This window comes from Macaca thibetana, chromosome 11 (assembly GCF_024542745.1).
Source record: "Macaca thibetana thibetana isolate TM-01 chromosome 11, ASM2454274v1, whole genome shotgun sequence".
Taxonomy (NCBI): Eukaryota; Metazoa; Chordata; class Mammalia; order Primates; family Cercopithecidae; genus Macaca; species Macaca thibetana.
This window is the reverse complement of record NC_065588.1, coordinates 65,794,912-65,815,851: the sequence shown is the minus strand read 5'-3', so window position 1 is coordinate 65,815,851 and position 20,940 is coordinate 65,794,912. Positions and strand designations below refer to the sequence as shown.

General features: G+C 42.5%; 1 protein-coding gene across 5 annotated transcripts in view; it reads left to right on the top strand.

Annotated features, from left to right (window-relative positions):
- Positions 1-18,540, top strand: part of BEST3 (bestrophin 3) — a 56,131-nt gene extending 37,591 nt beyond the window's left edge. For 4 of the 5 annotated variants that reach the window (XM_050746575.1, XM_050746576.1, XM_050746577.1 and 1 more), the window contains one exon: positions 6,129-9,194. In XM_050746575.1, the coding sequence (XP_050602532.1) occupies positions 6,129-7,038 (910 nt within the window). In that variant the 3' untranslated portion in view covers positions 7,039-9,194. Of the gene's footprint in view, positions 1-6,128; positions 9,195-18,202 lie in introns of those variants that run through there. The other variant, XM_050746580.1, reaches the window with a different exon arrangement.
- The last annotated feature ends 2,400 nt before the right edge of the window (positions 18,541-20,940 follow it).

Genomic DNA, 20,940 nt, shown 5'->3' with positions numbered 1-20,940 from the left:
CACTATTGAAGAGGGAACTTTAAGAGAACCCCTACTTTTGGCCATAATTTCTTTTTGTGTCAGCCAGCAAGAGCCGAACATAACCAGGGTGGTAGGATGTAGCTAGATAAGCCTTGTGAAAGGCACAGGAGACCACTTCTTCAACCAGATTTGCTAAAGCCTTTGGTTCAATGATCAGATAGGCCAACACTGGGGTAGCAGTGGGGTCATCAGCTCTAAATGCAGCTTTCTGGGCTACCTTCTAGGATGCTCTAGAGCTTAGAACTGTCCACCTGAAAGAGAGTAGAGAGAGGCTGGGTGAATACAATATTTGGTCCACTGGATTTTCCTCATAACCCTTAGCCCCATACCTCCCGGTTCAGAGGGAGGGTTGCCTTGTCCATTGTATAAATCCTTGGCTACAGCTTTGATGATGATTCTGCAGTGCAGATGGTTAAAAATAGCCGCATGTGCCTCAGATGGGTTTGAAGAGTACATTTTGCTTTGCCCATGAAAAAATGCTTCTCCACGCATGTCTCTGTCCTGATAGATTCTCAGGCAAATTATCGGCTCCCTCCAAGGCAGTCGCCTGACTGTGAGTACACTAGCAATTTGAAAACAATAAATCTGCAGTGAGAAGTAGAATTCATCATACTAAATATCGTTTTCCTAAATTCCTCATTTCAGTTCTGTTAAAAAGGCCTCTTTTTATTTGAATTTAAATTGTCAAAATACCGCTTCAAAAGTAGAGCAGAGAAAGAGAGACAAGCATCATCCAGTTTTATCTTTCAATCTTTTTGAGGCTCTATATTTACCTAATCACTCTCATGAGAAGGGGGTTGCTTTGCAAAAAGCTTTCTTTGGAGAAATGCATTAAATCCTTCAAGCTATCAGGGCTATTTTTGTCTTTCTATATTAGACACACCCCAAGAAGTATGGCAGTCTGCTGACATCTTCGTCAGCCTGGCTCTTGCCTCTTTGTTATGGCAGCAGAGGGTGAAGCATGTTCTTCTGCACCCCTGACCAGCCCAAGCATCTTTTAAAGTTCCTAATAAATCATGGCTGCTTATGCCCTCAGATGTTTGTCATTTGCAGGGGAAACCGTGGGGCTGGTGTTTGTGGAGGTATTCCATATAGATTTTGAAATTTGGGTTTTTTATTAATACTTGAGATTAAAATTATTTTAATCCAGACATCTATCTAATCTGTGGAAATAATACATGCGCTTCCTTCTTCTGGACTCACCTATAACTAACCAGCCTGACTGGCTTAACAGAACCTTTTCTCTCTCTCCTTCTTCTACTCTTCTCCCTTTCAAAAATAGCCCAATATATGACACAATCGTTCTCATTCTCATGTTTTCTATGTTTTTGTATTGATGCTTTCTATTGCACAATAAGTGTATATTGCAGAGTTTGATGATGTTTGGCAAATGGCACAAAAAAAACAATATTGAGAGGCAAGGTCAGGGCAGTCTGTCTCCACAGTTTTCACCATTTGAGCAGCCCTCTCTTCCTTCCCTCAAATAACCCAGCTTCTTCCAGTTCTTATATTTCCTCTTCACGCGCCCAGTGCCCTATCATTAAATGGCTTATCATTAAATGGCTAAGTCATCCCTTTTGAAGGTGTTAATTGTTAAGTGATATCTCCTGGTGTAGTAACAATTTTAAAAGGACAATCTTGAAGAAGAAAAGAGAGTGACCTTCAGAAACACATTATCATCTCCTCCAACCCTGTATGAGAAGTCAATGATGACTTAGAAACCACTTCTGAAAGTTTGCCAGTCATTGACAGAGTCCTTTTTACATCTTCTACTTTCAAAGCTTTTCTACAAATGTCACCCCTTTTGAACTTTCAAACAACCTAAAAGGCAGGTAAAGGATAATTATCACCAGCTTACCAAGAATGATACTAAGTCACAATAGATTAAATGAGTCCCCAAAGATCACGCAGCTGGTTGGTGTCAGCATGGACAGCAGCAATCCTGGCTCTGCAAGTTCTCAAAATAAATTATTTTTCCCACCACAGAGACAGTTCTCAAATTTCATCCCTGGAAATTGATGGCTGCATGACACTTTCCATGAATGTCCTCCTATCTATAATTACCTGCCTCTCTCAGTCCAAATAAGTTCCAGAACATAAAACCGAGCTCTTTCAGCTGACTCTCTCTAATAGGAATATAATGAGGGTACTTTTGTTCTATCATATAATATTTCTGCTATTAGTTGGTTAAGTGGTATTATATTGAGCCTCAGGATTGTACTAACCCTAGACTAAGAGGATACTTTAAATATCAAATAAGGAGCAGAAAAAAAAAAAAAAAAAAATAAAAAATAAACTAAAATTTATACCCCAGCCTCCCATTTGGGAAATACTCTTTCAAACTATTCTAAGGCCGAGTGTGGTAGCTCTCACCTATAATCCCAACACTTTGGGAAGTCAAGACAAGAGGACCACTTCAGGCCAGGAGTTCAAGACCAGCATGGGCAACATAGGGAGACCCCATCTCTACCAAAAATAAAAAATTAGCCAGGCATGGTGGTGCACACCCACGGTCCTAGCTACTTGAGAGGCTAAGGTGGAAGGATCGCTTTAGCCCAAGAGGTCAAGGCTACAGTGAGCCATGATTGTGCCACTGCACTCCAGCCTGGGTCACAGAGTGAGGCCTTGTCTCTAAATAAATAAATAAATAAGTATTCTATTTTAAACTATTTTGTTCTTAAAGCACAGCTTCTGCTGTCATATTGGGAATAGTGGCTACCAGAGAAAGGAGGAGATGAACATCGTGTGTTTAGATCTTCCATGGAAGCATTCAGAAGAAATGTCATTAGGTTTGTCATACTGGGGAGTTTCCCTACTGCTCTGCTACAGCATTAAGACCTGGAGGGCATCATTCATCACTCAGCGTAAGATATGTAACACTGCCCCCAAGAGCACAGAACACGAAGTGTTCTTCCAAAGACCGTGTTTCAGACTAAAGGAGTGAAAAGTTTTCAAGTCATGTTTCTTATCCAAAGCAATCATCAACATTGCTTTTTGTGTAGCCTTCCACCATGGACACCCCTACCAACACCACACAACCCTAGCAATGCCCTCCATTCTCAAAGACAATCCACAGCTTCCCTCTGTCTCCGGGATAAAGGCCACATCCCGCAACCTGGTATACGACTCTTCATGGCACAGTCTAAGGACCTCTTTCCAGCCTAGGCCTGACACTTTCCTGTGTTTCACACAGATTCAAGTACCTCCTATTTCTCACAAACACCCTCAACTTTCCTGCTGCCTTATCTGTTCAAGTCACTTCTTTCATGTGGAATGCTCTGTCCTTTTCCTATCTATCCAATTCCCACTCAGTGTCAAAGCCCAGCTCAAAAATTTGCTTTGCCCCAAATGTAGATATTTATTTATATGTCTTCTCTCTCCTTTTCAGTGATCATTTAAAAGGTACCTAATGCAGCAAATTGTTCATGATAAGTGCTCAATAAATTTAGTCGGGTGAATAAACAGATAAATTTCATGCATCCACTCCATAGTCTTATGAGCCAGGAAGGTACAATAAGGTCTTCTTGGCAGACCTACCCAATGTCAGTCATGAATCAGTAGAATGTTAGCAAGAACACTAGACGTTCTGCAGCTTGCTTGTTGCAACTTGTCTTTTTCCCCCATCTATGACCCAGGGGTTTATACCTCTTGTTGCAGTTGAAGGTCTTATACATACGTCCTACAACAGGGCATAAAGTTTTTGTCTTTGAGTCACAAAGTTTTGAGGTATTAAAAATAAAAACTTTTTTCCCTAGAAGGCTGTCTTTCTTACAATACTGCATCCTTTAGAGGTAGTTTAAAAAAACAAATCTTAAATAAATAGTTGAGATCCCAAATGGAAGACAGATGCTTGTCCTATATAGAGAGATTGCCAGCTTGTCCTTGATTCCCAGAACACATCCAGAGTGGTGATGGTAGTGAATAAGTTCACTTGTGGCTCCGCTGGTGTCCTCCTCCCTAACTAAATCGGTGCCTGTGGAGTGTGACTGGAGAGTTGACCAAATGCAATCCACCCAGCAGGGTCACCAAGGCCACTGAAGCATGAGTCTGCATTTTTCAAGTCGATGTAATAGAATCTGAGCCTCACATAGTGGAGGGTGGATCAGAAGGCTATCTGGTAGCCAAGGGTGCTGCTGGGGCTTTAGAAAAACAGCACAAGGCTGTAATCGAACGCCGTCCAGCACATTCAGCCAGTTAATCATCTCAGTCATCCATGTTTTATTCATAAACATGAGGAACGATGTTTCTTTGGCTGCTTGCTTTGCCCTTTCAAGTTACACCAATATTATACCGTCCCAATGTTTTCCTTCATGTCACATAAAACGCACGTGGCATCTTGTCACCAGAGATGTCTCTACCAATATTGGACTGAGACCGGCTGGTTACTGTTGCTCCCAGAGCTAGCACGATGAGCATTTGTAATTCAAGGGCAAGGTTTTAAGTTGTTCTTCAAACCCCATTAAGGCTGTAAGTCCATGGAGATGTGTAGCAAATAACTATGTAATCCGAGGCCAGAGTAGACCAAATTACCAAACAGGCTTATCTCACCTCAATTATTCATTTTATGTCAGTCCTGAAGGAGATTTAAAATGTTAGGATTGGCCAAGCGTGGTGGCTCATGCCTGTAATGCCAGCACTTTGGGAGGGTAAGGTGGGCGGATCATTTGAGGTCAGGAGTTTAAGACATCCTGGCCAACATGGTAAAACCTGTCTCTACTAAAAATACAAAAATTATCTGGGCGTGGTAGCACCTGCCTGTAATCCCAGCTATTGAGGAGGCTGAGGCCTGAGAATCACTTGAACCTGGGAGACGGAGGTTGCAGTGAGCTGAGATCATACCACTACACTCCAGCCTGGGCGACAGAATAATACTCTGTCTCAAATAAATAATTACTTAACTAAATGATAGAATTATTTGTTTTATTTTTTAAATGGTAAAAAGCCAGCAGGAAATTCTTGGTAGCCAGTCCATCAAATTTAATCACAAAGGGAGCCCAATCGTGATGCAAGTTCACCCTACCTGGATGAATATATCCTTTCCACAAGGTTCCAATTTCTCTTGTTTTAACCCTAATTGTACAGATGTAAATGCAAAGCCTCATCAGGAATGTTTACAAATTACCTCTGAGCAACGACTGTGCTTTACTCACTCTTCCACCCTGGGCTCTAGCAGGCTTTCCATCACAGTGATTAGGAGCAGGGACTTGGAGCCAGACTTCCGAATTTGCTCTCGCTAGCTGCGTACATTTAGTGAATCTCTCCAGGCCCCAGTTTCCTCATTTGTAAAGTGTAAATAATAATACTAATACCAACTCATCTAATTATTGTGATAACTGAATGAATCAATGCATAGGAGGTGCTTAGCAGGGCCTTAGTATATAGTCAATAAATGTGAACTGGTCATTGCACTCTCATGAATTTACTCTCATCCATTGTTAAGGGGGGGTTTTATGGGTCCTTGGGAAACATGACTTTAATTCAACTGTACTAAGGGAGAAAGAATATGTACTAGGTGATAGATAGATAGATAGATAGATAGATAGATAGATAGATAGATTCATAGATATAGATATATAGATATTTCTTAATGTCTGAGTCTCTAGATCAGTGATTCTCAAAGTGTGGTCTGGGGATATCTGGGGATCCCTAAGACCCCTCCAGAGAGTCCTGAAGGTCAAAAATGTTTTCATAATAGCACAACATGTTATTTGCCTTTTTCATTCTCATTCTGTCAAGAGTGTCCAGAGGAATTTTCCAGAGGCCACAAGATATGTGATGATGTCATCACTTAGCAGTAAATGGAATGTGTGCTTGTACAAGCTTGCATTTCAGACATTCCCCAGTTATAATTTTAAATACAGTAAAGAGTAGTAGATATAACCCACATAAGCAAATCTCTTTGGGATATTCAATAATTTTTAAGAGTTTAAAAGGAATCTGAGATCAAAAAGTGTGAGAGCCTCTGCTAGACTATCTCAAGTCCTCAAACCCCCATTTAAAAATATATAAGGCAAACATACCAAACTCATCTCTTAACTTTGAGACTCTGCCCCCAAAACTAGGCCCCCGAAGCTACTCTGCCTGGGTCTTGTCATTGTGTGTTTCAGGCTGTCTGGGTCCGACTTTCCTGACGAGGAGTGGCTGTGGAATTATGAGAAGCATGGCCACCGGCATTCCATGATAAGAAGAGTCAAGCGGTTCCTGAGTGCCCACGAACACCCCTCCAGTCCCAGAAGAAGAAGCTATAGAAGGCAGACAAGTGACAGCTCCATGTTCTTACCCCGAGATGACCTCAGCCCAGCCAGGGATCTACTGGATGTGCCCTTAAGAAACCCCCACAGGGCCTCACCCACCTGGAAGAAATCCTCCTTCCCCGAAGGAAGCCCCACGCTGCGCTCCAGCATCGGAGAGCTGTCCACCATCAGGGAGACCAGCCAGACAAGCACTTTACAGAGCCTGACCCCACAGTCCAGTGTGAGAACCTCGCCCATCAAAATGCCACTGGTGCCCGAAGTACTGATCACAGCGGCCGAAGCTCCGGTGCCCACTTCAGACAGCTACCACCATGACTCCGCTACCTCCATCTTGAGCTCTGAGTTTACAGGGGTTCAGCCAAGCAAGACTGAGCAGCAGCAGGGCCCCATGGGATCCATCCTGTCTCCTTCAGAGAAGGAAACACCTCCCAGAGGCCCCGGTCTCCAGACTGTTTCAGCCAGTGCCGAGGAAAATATATTCAACTGTGAAGAAGACCCTGGTGATACCTTTCTAAAAAGGTGGAGCTTTCCAGGATTCCTGGAGTCCAGCCACACTTCCCTAGGAAACCTAAGTCCAGACCCCATGAGTTCTCAGCCAGCTCTTTTAATTGACACAGAAACATCCTCAGAGGTCAGTGGGATCAACATTGTGGCTGGCTCTCGAGTCTCTCCTGATATGCTGTATTTAATGGAAAACCTGGACACTAAGGAAACAGATATCATAGAGCTGAACAACAGGGAAACTGAGGAATCACCCAAATGAGTGCCACAAAGTTCTAGGACCTGGTTCTGGCCTAGATTCTTATCTCCCCAAAAGCAGCATTAGTCCCAGGACATACCTGAAGGCTGGTTAACTTTTTAAAAACATGATCACACGATATAAGCTACTTAGAACTTTGAAGGGCATTATGATCCTGACTTTTTGAGAACTGCGAAAAATCAAATGCATTAACGTCATCCATCACAACATGGCTGTCACTGGAAGTTACACAGACCACAGTGATAAATAAGTCTTAACCAAATAAGGAATCTGAAAAATATACACGACTTACAAATTCATAGATTATTAGCTGTGGAAAGAGTCTCATAAATCATAGTCCAATCCCCTAGACCTAAAGGCCCAGACACATAGGGTTCTCTATTTCTCTTCTTTTTTCTCTTTCTTCTTCTCTTTAGCCATAAAGAAAGGAGATGGATCACACAATGCCTGAAAGACCCCCTCCTTCCTAACTTTTCGTTCGAGGCTTTCTAACCATCTCATTCCTACTTTCCGATAACTAGTATTGTTATTATCACTTCCTGATTCTTAAGCTTCATCAGCACCAGAACACTTCATTCTCTTCAATTTCCTTTTCTACTTTTGTCTCTTTCCCCTTTATTCTGTCATCCTTTTTTCCCCTTCCCTTCTCTCTGGTTGTGCTGCTTTTCTAGTGACTCTAATCTGTCCCATTTTTCAGGTTATAATATTTCCTCTTGCCAAATCTGTTGCTTACCTCTTGCCATGAATTTCAAAATATAAGACATTGGCAAAGCCTCCTACAGAATCATCAAAGGTGTCAACGAATCCAGCCTGATACCCTTCTAGCCTCACTTCCAGTGGAAGGCCTATAGGAGTGATGGTTCCCCCCATGCCCTTGCAGCCATTGCCATTTCTTTCTGCTTCCACTCTTTGGTCTTGGGCACTGGAGAAAAATGAAGCCAAGAGAATATGAAATTTGCATAGCCAAATGCTATGGAACCAAAGAATAAGATGACTCACTCACGTCTGTTTAACTCGAACTCTTATGCAAAAATCTTAATCGTGTTGCAACGTGGGACCAGTTACTGTGTCTATCGGGTCATTTGGGAATGAGGTAGGATACTGGGCTGGGTGGCTAATGGGGTCCAGGGCTGCATAACGGGGACCAGATGTTGGTACTCCTCCCAGGGAGCTCTCAGGATGGCTGTTTGTCGTGAGCTCCCAGGTGCCTAGGCCATGCCTTACGACTGCTGCACTTACCATTTGTCATATGATGACACTTGACTTCATATGGCTTTAGAAATAAAATCACCCTCATAACTACCATTTATTGAGTGCTCACAGTGTTCCAGGCAGCAGCGAATCTCATGAGACTGATACACTGTTATTTCCATTTTAAAGGCAAGAGAAACAGGCTTTAGAGAAGTAAGGTATTTGCCTAAAATCACATAGCCAAGAAGTGACAGTGTTCACATTCAAACCCAGGTTTATCTGACTCAAGAGCCCACACTGTTAACCTGTATGCTTTCTCACTGTCCTATGCTATGTGTAAGGCCCTGAATCTGCCAGCAATTTGCCCAGCATTCTGGAGGATGCTCCAAGGGAGGCATGCCCAAAGAGATTTAGGTTCAGGCTAAATCTCTCCAGCCTCAAGGGCCTCTCTGGGTCCTCCCCGCTCAAGTCTACCTGGGTCTTTTATGCACTCATAGAGAAGGGCATTGCTCCAGCTTGGAGTACCAGCCATAGTCCTCTTTATTTTTCATGACAGAAGAAAGTTGGCAGGACCCTCCTTCCCTTCGCCAACTCCTCCTGATACACAATGTTAAAATTGGCACATTTTCACATGACCTCATATCTCCCAGGCCTCCAAGCTGCATGACAGCAATGACACTGACTTTAACTTTTCTCAAAGGATTGAAAAGAAATAATATTAGAGGAAATGCTACACACCTTGATGGTTCTCTATGTTGGTTGGTAGTGTTAGCACCTGGGAAAGCACCATTATTCCCAAAGCAGTACGCATAGACTATGGGATCAAGAGCCAATATAACACTTCAAGAAGGCAGGACCCCTAACCTTCTCCCAGTCACCGCGCTCTTAATGCTATTTTATTGGATGTTTCAATTTCAGTCTGTCTATTCTCTTCTCTTTGGTTCTATCTGTTGCTCAAATTCAAGTAAGTTTCTACTTAGCTGCTTTTGAAATATAATCAGCTTTCATTCCTAAATCCAAGGTGATAAATTATACACAAATATAATAATACATTTATGAAGGGCTGGCAGTGTTCATTTATCTCTGCTTCCACACACCCCTTATGCACTTTTATCCAGATAATTATTTAATTTCCTCAATATTTCTTCAAAATTTGAAATAGACTCTCATTTTCTCCTTGCAGTGAAAACTAAATTATGGCATGCTCGATGAGCCCATGTGGTTGAATTCAGCTATAAAATCAAGCCAGCAATTGCTCAGAGCAGATGAAGAAATTCTCTATTAATTCTAAAATGAGTTTTTACTCAACGCAGACCATGGTTGAAAAAAACAAAATGATTTCTTCTCATGTACCTGATTTCGTTGCCTGCCTAGCTCCTTTTCCCCGAGTGCTGGAACTTTCACCCACCTGGATGAATGGTCACATGGCCTGGTGCCTTAATCTTTTGGGTTTGCATTCCAAGAACAGGCTCAACTCTGTCACGTTAAATGTGACCCGAAAGCCAGAGAGTGCGGTGAGGCCAAGCTCTATTTGTTGTGTTCTCTCCCTGCTTTGTAGAGATAACTCTGCCCTGACACTGAGGTCTGCAGTTCAGTAAGGAAATGGCCCACTAACTTTTTCTCAATTTTCCAAGAATTTAGAGATGACTGGCCCCCAGCAAAACAAAGAAGACTGTTATCTCCCATTCCTTTACTGTCATGTCTACTTCATGGTGTATCGCCTCCATCACTCCAGGCATCCACTTTCAGCCTGGTTCAGCTAAGCTATGGAAAATATTTTAAATGGAATGGAAAAATGTAAAATTTGCCATGAAAGTAAAGATTTGTTTAAATCTTAAAAATATACCTCTTCTTTTAGTGTTTTCCCCTCTAGATTCCTTCTCCAGATAAATTAGATAAATTGATTCAATTTTTTCTTTTCCTTTTTTTTTTTTTTTTTTTTGTTGAGACAGAGTCTCACTTTGTCACCCACAGCTGGAGTGCAGTGGCACAATCTCTGCTCATTGCAACCTCCACCTCCTGGGTGTAAGCGATTCTCCTGCCTCAGCCTCCCAAGTAGCTTGGATTATAGGTACATGCCATCACACCTGGCTAATTTTTTTGTATTTTTAGTAGAGATGGGGTTTCACCATGTTGGCCAGGCTGGCCAGGCTGGTCTTGAACTCCTGACCTCAAGCGATCCACCCATCTTGGCCTCCCAAAGTGTTGGGATTACTGGGATTACAGGCATGAGCCACCATCCCCTGCTTGATTCCATTTTAAATCAGTTTTCTGAGATCTTATTGTTATAAAATCTACTCTCTGAGAATCTACTGAGCCCAAGTGGCTATGAGTTATAATGGGATAAAGAAAACCAGTGTTTTCCTTTATAAACTTGAAAAAGTCTCTGTTCTTCTGAACTTCTTATTCTTATCTGTAAAATGAGCTCTTTTCTGGCTCATTTCACTGGGCCTTCATGAGATGTCGTGAGAGAAGGCTGGGAATGCAGCAGCACCGTATGGATGGCAAGCATGACTGGGGATTAATGTTCCCATGGATTCACTATGAACTTCAGAAAAAGCCCTTCTTCTCTTCCTCATTTAGTTACTTGTTTGCCAAGATCCCCTTATTCTACAGGATTCTAACCTCTTTCATTCAGGAAGCTTTTCTTATTTCTTTTTTAGAGACAGGTCCTGCTGTGTTGCCCAGGTTGGCCGTGAACTTCCTAGCTCAAGAGATCTGCCTGTCTCAGCCTCCAAAGAAGCTGGGACTTACAGACATGCGCCACTGTGCCTGGCTCAGAAAGCTTTTCTTCTAAGACGCACACCATTAAGCTTCCAAATAATTGATCTTGTCATTTCTCTTTGTCATTTGTTCCTTTCATATGCTTCCCAACTCCTCCCACGTCTTCTTTTTCTGCAGTGTTTTTTGTCATAGTTCTTCACTGTCCACCATATCCCAGGCCTCATTGTTATGGCAATGAATTCCTCCTCTGACCCATTATGTGTCTCCATCCCCTCAACCAAAACATGGAACTGGAGAAAAGTAGTTGCTTCTGTTTTCTCCACTATAAATCGAGAGGCTTTAGAACCCCTGGTTCAAAGTTAGAAGACCCTCTTGAGGTATCTAATCTCCCTAAATCTGGTCCTAGACCAGTTAATTAGAAAGAACAACTACAGCTGTAAAAACGCCTAAGCAAGAGCCAGTTGAAACCTATTTCCCCTGCCCCTCTCTCATCACAATCATCTACATGGTCAACAACAAACATTTTCTGATGTGCTGGGCCTATTAACAGCAACAACCAAAGATTTCCTCATTTCGTCTTGTTGAACTATGTCAGATAGGTCCTCAAGACTTTTGCATGCTTTTTTGTTTTTTTAGTTTCTATGGACCTTAATTTTTGGGACAGGCTTTTCCGGTCATAGGGCCACTGAGTCAAAAGAACCAATTCAAGAACACCAAGATCGTTCTCTTTTTGCAAATCTTACAAAACCCAGAAAAAAAGATTCCTATTCACTGGCAAAGCTCGAGAGACAGAATCCTAACAAACATTCACCTCTCTCCAAACTCTCTCTCTTCATCACCTCCACCTGTGCAGCCAGCTCGTGCCAGTCCATGGCAAATGGAAAACGCACCAATTTCCCTGTAAAATCAAGACCCAAAAACCACATTTGCCCAAGTAATTAATTCACTTTGGAGGTTACATTTTTGTGTTTTATTTTGTTTTGTTTCTAGGTTAATTCAGAAAGTGGACTCAAACCTCCCTTTTGCCACAGGTAGATTTGTCCAGGTGGTTACCTAGAATCATCTTCTCTGACCTTCTAATTTTAGACATTTGCCAAAAGCAGCAAAGGGAATGTTGTATCTTGTATCCTGAAAACAAATAAGAACGTTTCTAAAAAGGGTTTTGCACAGAAGTGCTGATGTGTTCCAGGTTCTTTGTCTAGGCCAGTGGCTCTCAGCCAGAGATGGCTTTGCACCCAGAAGATATTTGACAATGTCTGGAGATAATTTTAGTTGTCATGCTGGGGAGTATTTCTGGCATCTAGTGGGTAGAGGCCAGAAATGCTGCTAAATATCCTACGATGCACAGGACAGACGTCCACAACTATTTGGCCCAATATCCCAAGTTTGAGAAACCTGATTTAGGCCAATAAGAAGGTAAAAATGAGAAAACCACCAAGGAGATTAGTGATGAGAGATGAGCTAGAGAAAGAAATAGAAGAGAAGAGATTGGCCCAGCAACAGACTAAATTCCTATTCTGTGTACAAGCTGTGAAATAATTACCATTTCTCCCTTGATGATAGAGGATCCGATATCTCAAATTCAGAAAAATCGGATTTGAACCCGGAGGTTTATGCTTAGATTCCTTGAATGGCTCCTACCAGTAAGAGTAGCTAAATGCCATTGCTGGCATGACTATAATTTCCTTAGATTATAGTTTACATAAAGATTGACCATCGATCCGGCACAGTGGCTCATGCCAATAATCCCAGCACTTTGGGAGGCCAAGGCAGGCGGGTTGCTTGAGGTCAGGAGTTTGAGACTAGCCTGGCTAACATGGCAAAATCCCATCTCTACTAAAAAAATTACAAAAATTAGCCGGGCATGGTGGCGCACACCTGTAATCCCAGCTCTTGGGAGGCTGAGGCACAAGAATCACTTGAACCCAGGAGGCGGAGGTTGCAGTGAACTGAGATCATGCTACTGCACTTCAGCCTGGGCAACAGAGCAAGTCTGTCTCAAATAATAATAATAAATTCTTCCCAATATTATTGAAGAACTTGTGCCAATAAACTGCTAGACTGTGGATAGACAACTGATCTAGCTTCAGCTTTTATATATGTCTTTCTTAGGACTGAACAAACTGTATCTTCTAGACATGTAATTTGGCACTTTATTAGAAAGGACTTTTTAGTAGAAAAGTTACAATGGATGGGGTCAGTTTACCACCTTCCCATGGGCCAAACTCATGGATTCCTCTGCCTCAGACTTCCAGGAGAATAACATCAAGGAATTTGTGAAATCCTGGATGATGTCACCAGTTGGACTCATATTCATAGTCATTCATGAAACATTAAGCAACTATTGAGTGTCAGGCATTCCACTAAAGCTGGGTGTCTGGGAAGTTCTGTCCCTCCCACCCTCCCTAACAGATCTGCCACTCTCTCTGCAGGTCCTGGGAAATAAGAACATGCCTTCTGAAGCTCATTCATGTTTGCCCCTGAGTTTGTTTTCTTCATCCCCAATGCTGTTCCCCATCCTAACTATTTTAGTTTAACGTGAAGCCCTTTGCTTGTATACATTCTTATAGAATGCATATTGTTTTGTGTGCAACTGTTTTTGGAGTATAGGTCTCATCTGTTTGTTTTTCACTTAGTACTATGTTTTTCACTTAGCACTCCCAAATTCTCTCTTGTAAATCTTATCTACTCCCCAAATTGCTTCTTGCTGCGTACTCCAGAATGTCTTATATCTCACTTACATACTGTCCCAATTGCCTCTACCTCCCTCCAGAGACCCTAGGGACCTCCCTCCAGACACCCTAGGGACCCATAGAAGAGTTTCTTTGGGGTGTAGACCCATGAACAGATTGATCTCCTCCAGAAGTGTCCTTGCATCCCTTTCCCCAATCCCAAGCTTGGCATTGCCTCACTATCTGTTTTTTCCAGCCTGACAAATGTAAACGGATGCCTAACTGTTGTTTAATTGACATTTATCTGATTTCTAATGCCATTAAGCATCTCTTCATGTGCCTGTGCATCCTTTCAGGACTCTTCTTCTGAAAATTGCCTTTTCAACTTCTTTGCTTTTTTATCTAATGGACTTTCTATACTTTTCTTATTGATTTTCGGGAGTTCCTTCTGTTTCTAGACTGGTAATAGACCCTTGTTGGTTTCACACATTGTAGTGGTCTTTTCTGATCTTTTGTGTGTCTATTAAAAGTATCCATGGTATTTGTTTAATAGAAATCCTTAATTTAATATAATCAAATTCATCAATGTTTTTGTTTTATGCTTTTGAAGTTATTTGTATAAGAAATACAAATTTCCCATCCCTCTCTTATGATATTCTCCTACATTTTTTGTCTTATTTCCTTTACAGTGTTAAGTAGGGATAAGTTTTGTTGTTTTTTTTTTTCTCCATAGAGTGAGCCAATTATCTCCCCATCTACTAAACGACCTTTCATAAGTTCTACATATTTTTTGCAAATTAGATACACTGGTATGAAACAAATAGCATCTGAAAGAGGGGAGAGAGAGGGTGATATGAGTGGAAGAAAAGAAATAAAACTCCAGCTCCTCCCCACTAAATACTAACTTCCTTCCAAATACCTGCCCTCCTGCTACCTGTGAGTGGTGACATTTCCCCTTTCAGTGCTTGGGGCATAGCACTCATTTGCACAAAAGCCGACTAAAAATAGGCCAACTCTTGTATCAGACTAAACTGCAGGAGTAAAGCCTGCTACTTAAGGAGCTGTTGCTTAAGGAGAAACAGAGATGACAGTTCAGGACCCTTCAACACTCAGAAGAAGGCAGGAGCAAATCCAGAGAGGTGGAGTCCACAATCAAATTCTATTTAGGGTCTGGGATCAGCAAAGGTGGAGGCTTGCACCAAATGGCCAGTATCACTTGTTCTGCTGAGGTCTGCTCTGGGTCTACAGTCTAAGTCTTTACTCACCTTTATGCCTCAAAGATGGGTGAATATTGAGTGTTTACTGCCCCCCTTGGCCCTGTCCTTATAAATCAGCTGCCATGCTTGGATGGTTGCAGATGGGTTCAGAAGTGAATGAATCTCATCTTGTTTTTATTCCCAAGGAACAAAACTTTCTGGAAGTGGCAGCATCTTCAATTCTAATGATAAGCTTGGTATTAATCCACATGGTTACTGGACCCTACTGACTCCAAAGGAAAAGCACAACCAAGATTAGAAAACACTTTCAATCAGTCATTTTTTTCCAAATAAAAATGGAATCCGATTACTTTCATAACTAAAGAATGAAGGAAGACAGGCAGATTTCTGTCACATTCATTCACCTCTCTTCAACATGGTTTTGCTCCCCCGGCCCTGATGCAGAGGCTCACCTCTCTTCAACATGGTTTTGCTCCCCCGGCCCTGATGCAGAGGCTATGTGCCCCTGATACTCTGCAGGGAAAAAGGTTTAGCTGGAAGGGGCTGGATGGGACAATGCCCTTGTCGTGGGTACAGTGGAAATGAGACATGCGCCAACTTGCCTTAGAAGGCAGCCAGGCCCTTTCCACTGGGATGTAAGCTCCATTCACTGGCTTTTTCAACCAGTGCATCTCCAGTGATTAGAAAACTGTCTGACCATATGAAAAAAAAAAAAAATAGGTGCATGGATGCTTGAAGGAAAGAAAAAAATGAATAAATAAAACCAAGTCAGATCTAGATCCAAAGTTAGGAGACCTGAAAACCTCAATCAAGTGTAACCACAAACTTAGCTGTGTGATCTCAGTCAAGTTACTTGAACACTCTGGACTTCATTTTGCTCATCTCTAAATGAATGGTTAGACTAAGTTATTTAAAATCCCTCTCAAGGCCAGGCACAGTGGCTCACGCCTATAATCCCAGCACTTTGGGACTGGTGGGTCACTTGAGGTCAGGAGTTTGAGACCATGGCGAAACCCCTTCTCTACTAAAATACAAAAAATTAGCCGAGCATGGTGACAGGCACCTGTAATCCCAGCTACTTGGGAGGCTGAGGCAGGAGAATCACTTGCACCTGGGGGTAGGGGGGCGGAAGTTGCAGTGAGCCGAGATCGCACCACTGCACTCCAGCCTGGGTGACAGAGCAAGACTCCATCTCAAATAAATAAATAAATAAATAAATAAATAAATAAATTCCTCTCAAATGCTGGTTCCAGTAACATCTCTGGAGATTCTATACCTGGGGAGGAAGAAAGACACAGTTGTGATGAAAATTAGAAAATTGACCTAAATAGTGAAAGGAAAAGGAGCGTGAGATCAGGAAAGGGAGGGTTAACACCTTTTGGGTACTTAGGTTGTGCCTGGTGTTTTACATATATCACTTCAATCGGTCCTCATGACAGCTACAAAGTAAATAGGAGGAATATAGAAAAGCTAAATAACTTGCTACAGGTTACACAACAATTAAAATTTCAGTCTGGGATTTGAACACAGGTCCCCTAGGCTCATTGTTGATTCTACTATTCCACACCACATCCATAATAGTTAACCAGGTTAGGATAGAAAGTTATGTTTGCAGCACACAACTGATAAGTAGTCAATCACCAATCACTGTAACCACTCAACCACCTCTGCCGACTTACCCTTTGAGGTCCATGGAGGAACCTTGGGAGACCAACATTTATTGAACCTATTAGGTGGCAGTTGCTGCAGTAAGTGCTGTCCATGCCTTATCACATTTAATTCTCTTAACAAGCTGTGAAGTATCTCTGAGCTCATTTTATAGGTAAGGAAACTGGGGTTTGGAGAAAAAACTTAGCGTTCCTGGGAGCCTTAACAAAAATGCAGTGAGCTTTAGCCCTTCCAAAAGCTTACCTATCAGTCTGCCCTTAGCCATCCTCTAGCGGATGTCTGGTAATAATATAATAAACCAATACTGAACACTCTGCCAAATAAGTAGAACACAATTTGTGCTCTTATTCAATTGGCCATCCCTTTCACCCTGGCATTTCATCAACCAGAAAAAATAAAAACCAAACATCATCAAACAAAAGAGGCCCCCCATAGGTTCTTCAATTCTCATATGTATATAAATGCCATTGAAGTCCCAAGAAAAGTGTCAAATAAATTTAAAGCCCAAAACCAAATAGCTACTGGATTTGAATCTACTTTCTTCTAATAGTTAACTGTAAATAAAGATGCAAATTGAATAAATTACATTTATTACAATCAGCAATGATTTATCAATTATACTAAAAATACTATTTAAAAAATAGCTAAACAATTAGGACTCGCCAGTCAAATGGTCTGGAAAAATAAAATAGCATTAAACATAATACTAGCAAAAGAAAGTGGAGTTTGTGTCATAATCAAAACCCAATGCAGTACTTATATCCCTAATAACACTATGCCCAGCGGAACCATAATTAAAGCATTACAGAATCTTACTGCTCTATCAAATAAGCTAGCCAAAAATTCTGAACTAAACAATCCCTTCAAAAATTTAATAAAAAATTGGAGTAAATTTAAAAAAAACTTACGTCCTCAATCCTCATCTCTCTAGCCATTAAAATAGAGTTACTTATTCTCATAAAATACTGCATCATACCCTGTGCCCCAAAATTAATACAAAACCTTATTAAAACAACTCTCACTAAAACCTCTTGCAATCCTCCTCCCCCTAATTCACATAAACTTTTCCTTCTAAAAGACCAAGTAAAACAACAGAGCCAAATTATGCTAAAACAAATTTTTTTTAAGTTATAACAATTCCTTATCACATTTAATTCTCTTAATGAGCTGTGAAGTATCTCTATGCCCATTTTATAGGTGAGGAAACTGGGGTTTGGGGACATAAACTACTGCAGCCATGCCACAGAGCTGATAATGAGCAGAGCTGGGTTTCAAAATCAGGCCTGCGCATAAGCCATGAGGCAGATACGTGACTTCACTGAAGGATAGCCCAACCCTAGAGCTTATTTCTCTATAAACACATTCTCTACAGTTGTACCTGCTCCCCTCCCGATCCCTTGCTTCATTGGCAACAACTTAAACTCTTGGGTTTAATATGGGATTGTACTTTGTCATGAGTCCAAACTGGTTTGGGTGCCTGAAGCACATCTGAAGATCCAGTGCAAGACCAGCAATTCCTCCTTCTTTGTACACATGTGAGGTTTTCAGGTTCTGAGACCATGCTTCAGAACACTGAAATTACATTAAATGTGTGGCGGCCTGTGTGAATTCAACTCTGTGAGCTTGGCGGAGAAAAGAGAAGCACCTGTATACGTGTAGAAAGAAAAGACCATTCTCCCTTCTCCCCTTCTCCCCGGGAAACAGATGTCTAAGAATGAGTGGAAGATGGAAGATAGAAAAATCCCACTCCCTCAGCCTCAATTCCAGAGTGATCCTGGTGGTTAAAGGTACAACACTCGAATCTTTCAAACAACTTGGCTCCTAAACACAAGCCAACAATCTCATCTGCTGCTCAACTGAAAAACATTCTCCACTTTTTAGCATCCAGGCATGTGGCGTTCCTGAGAAATGCACTTTATTAATGCCCAACATGGTACCTTCCTAGGAGATTTTAATGGTAATTTTCACTCTACCAGTGTTCTCATGTGTGCTGACTTCAGGGCCCAACCCTCACAGATGGTCAGTATTACTCACTCAAGGCTTTAAACTGGGGCATTCCAGAAGTACCAGTTTCCATGATGAAAACTGGAACAGTAGAAGCACTTAAAGCAATTTTACTGAATCTAGTTTTTGTCTTTTTTTTTTACATTAAGCAAAATAATGTTTACTAATAAGTTTCTTAATTTAGTAGTCTGAAACACAATTAGATATATACAATTTTGGTCTGCAGTGGGAAGGTGTCTGGTAGTCTGAATCTGATTTTCAGATAGCTCTTTTATTTTTGGCCAGCATGCCCCAATTTACCGCAGTCTCCACCACTCCCTATTGTCCTACACTAGGCCTGCTTCACTCATTTGTTGCCTGCCTAGCCCTCATAGTTATCTTGAGTTTGTACTTCTTTTACTAAAGCATCACTGGCTCCATGAAGACCTCAGCCACTGTGAGTTCCATAAATGCACTGAGGGAAAGAATAAGAAAATGCAGAAGTTAAAGTTCTCAGATCATCTTTCTGCTCACTTCTATAAACTCCCAGCAGCCCCATGCTATCACTCAGACATGTTAAACCTGCATGCTTTTCTCTTGTTGACCTGCCTCTCTGGGTGAAATACACAGTCATGGTATTTGCCTTGGCTGGATGACAGTGTAAATCATCCAAGATGCAGGGACTCCCAGCACCAACCAACCCTGCTTGACCAGGCCCCATTGGCAGCAGGCCTGGCAGAGATGTCAGATCCCAGACAACTCAGGAACAGCATGTCATTGCCATGCCATTCCCACTCGGGAAACTCGAGCCTCTTCATTCAGGTTTGTATAGCCACAGCCGCTGTTCACGGAACCTGGCAGGCTGGTTGGCTCTTACCATAGGCGGGGCAGCCAGGAGCCCTCCTGCTATTTCCATCCTTTAGCCTCAGGAGCCATCAGTCACTCCCAGGTCAGCTCCACAGCAATGGGCATGGAGCGCTGAGCAACAGAGAGCACTCCACACAGACAGGAGATGAAAGGATTTGGGATGGGTTTTTTTTGCGGGGGGGGGGATGGGGGCACAGGGGTTTGAGATGGAGTTTCACTCTCTCACCTAGGCTGGTGTTCAGTGGTACAGTCTCGTCTCACTGCAACCTCTGCCTCCTGGGCTCAAGCGATTCTCGTGCCTCGGCCTTCCAAGTAGCTGGGATTATAAGCATGCCCCACCACGCCCGGCTAATGTTTGTATTTTTAGTAGAGACGGAGTTTCACCATGCTGGCCAGGCCACTCCTGCCCTCAAGTGATCTGCCCACCTTGGCCTCCCAAAGTGCTGGAATTACAGGTGTGCACCACTGTGCGCAGCCTAGGATATGGAATGTGTTAAAGCCAGCTTTACTCTCCCAAGGAAAAAGGCAAGCCAGTAAGTAGAGGAAGAAGAAACAGCTAAGCCAGAGTTAGTAAATCCTGCTGGTGGGAGAGATGGCTGAGGACAAGATCAAACCCCCTCACTGCAGGGGAAATAAAACTTCTAAAAGTTGTAAGTGACCAAAAGTTGATAAAAGACTGATGTCAGGCAAAACGTCAGTCAAATGTAAGTGGCAAGAATATGCCCGTGTTCTTGAGTTCTCTCCATGATGGGCGCTGGCTTTGTGTCTAGCCAACACAAGGTTCAGAGCCACTTTCCTCCGAATATTTCCAGGGACACTCAGAGAGCCTGTGGAAGGAGCACTGAGGCATTTGAGAGCAAAGAGCAGAAAGCCAGCATCAGAGTAGAAATGACCCTGTCCTTCAGCTGTCCCACCGAGGTCAATGGGGTCTGGCCCCACAGCCACCAGTGCAGTTCTCTGCAGCTGCCTCACCTCCAGTACCCAAGGCTAAGGGAGTCAATATTTCTCCCACACAGTTTTTGCAAATCCCACTCTGTTGTTACCCCACTGAAACATGCAGCATAGGGTGGGGCACAGTGGCTCACATCTGTAATCCCAGCAATAAGAGGCCAAGGCAAGAGGATTGTTTGAGACCAGGAGTTTGAGACCCACCTGGGCAACATAGTAAGTGCCCATCTCCACTAAAAAAGAATAAATAAATACATAAATATAAACTTAAAAACTAGCCAGGCATGCTGGCACGTGCCTATAGTCCCAGCTACTCAGAAGGCTAAGGCAGGAGGATGGCTTGAGCCTAGGAGGTCAAGGTGGCAGTGAGCTATGATCACGCCACTGTGCTCCAGCGTGGGTGACAAAGACTGTCTCCAAAAACCAAAACAAAACAAAAACATGCAGTAAAAATCAGATATAAGTATGTCTCCTAGGATCCATGGCTGTCCAGAGTTGGTGTGGACATCTAAAACTTGTGTGATACACACAAATCCCCTCCCTCAGGGCCTCCTAGAACCTAAAAGAGCAGATACAGCATGGCATGGGTGTCACTGCCCCCTGCATCCACAACACCTGCTGGCTGGGTGCCGGCC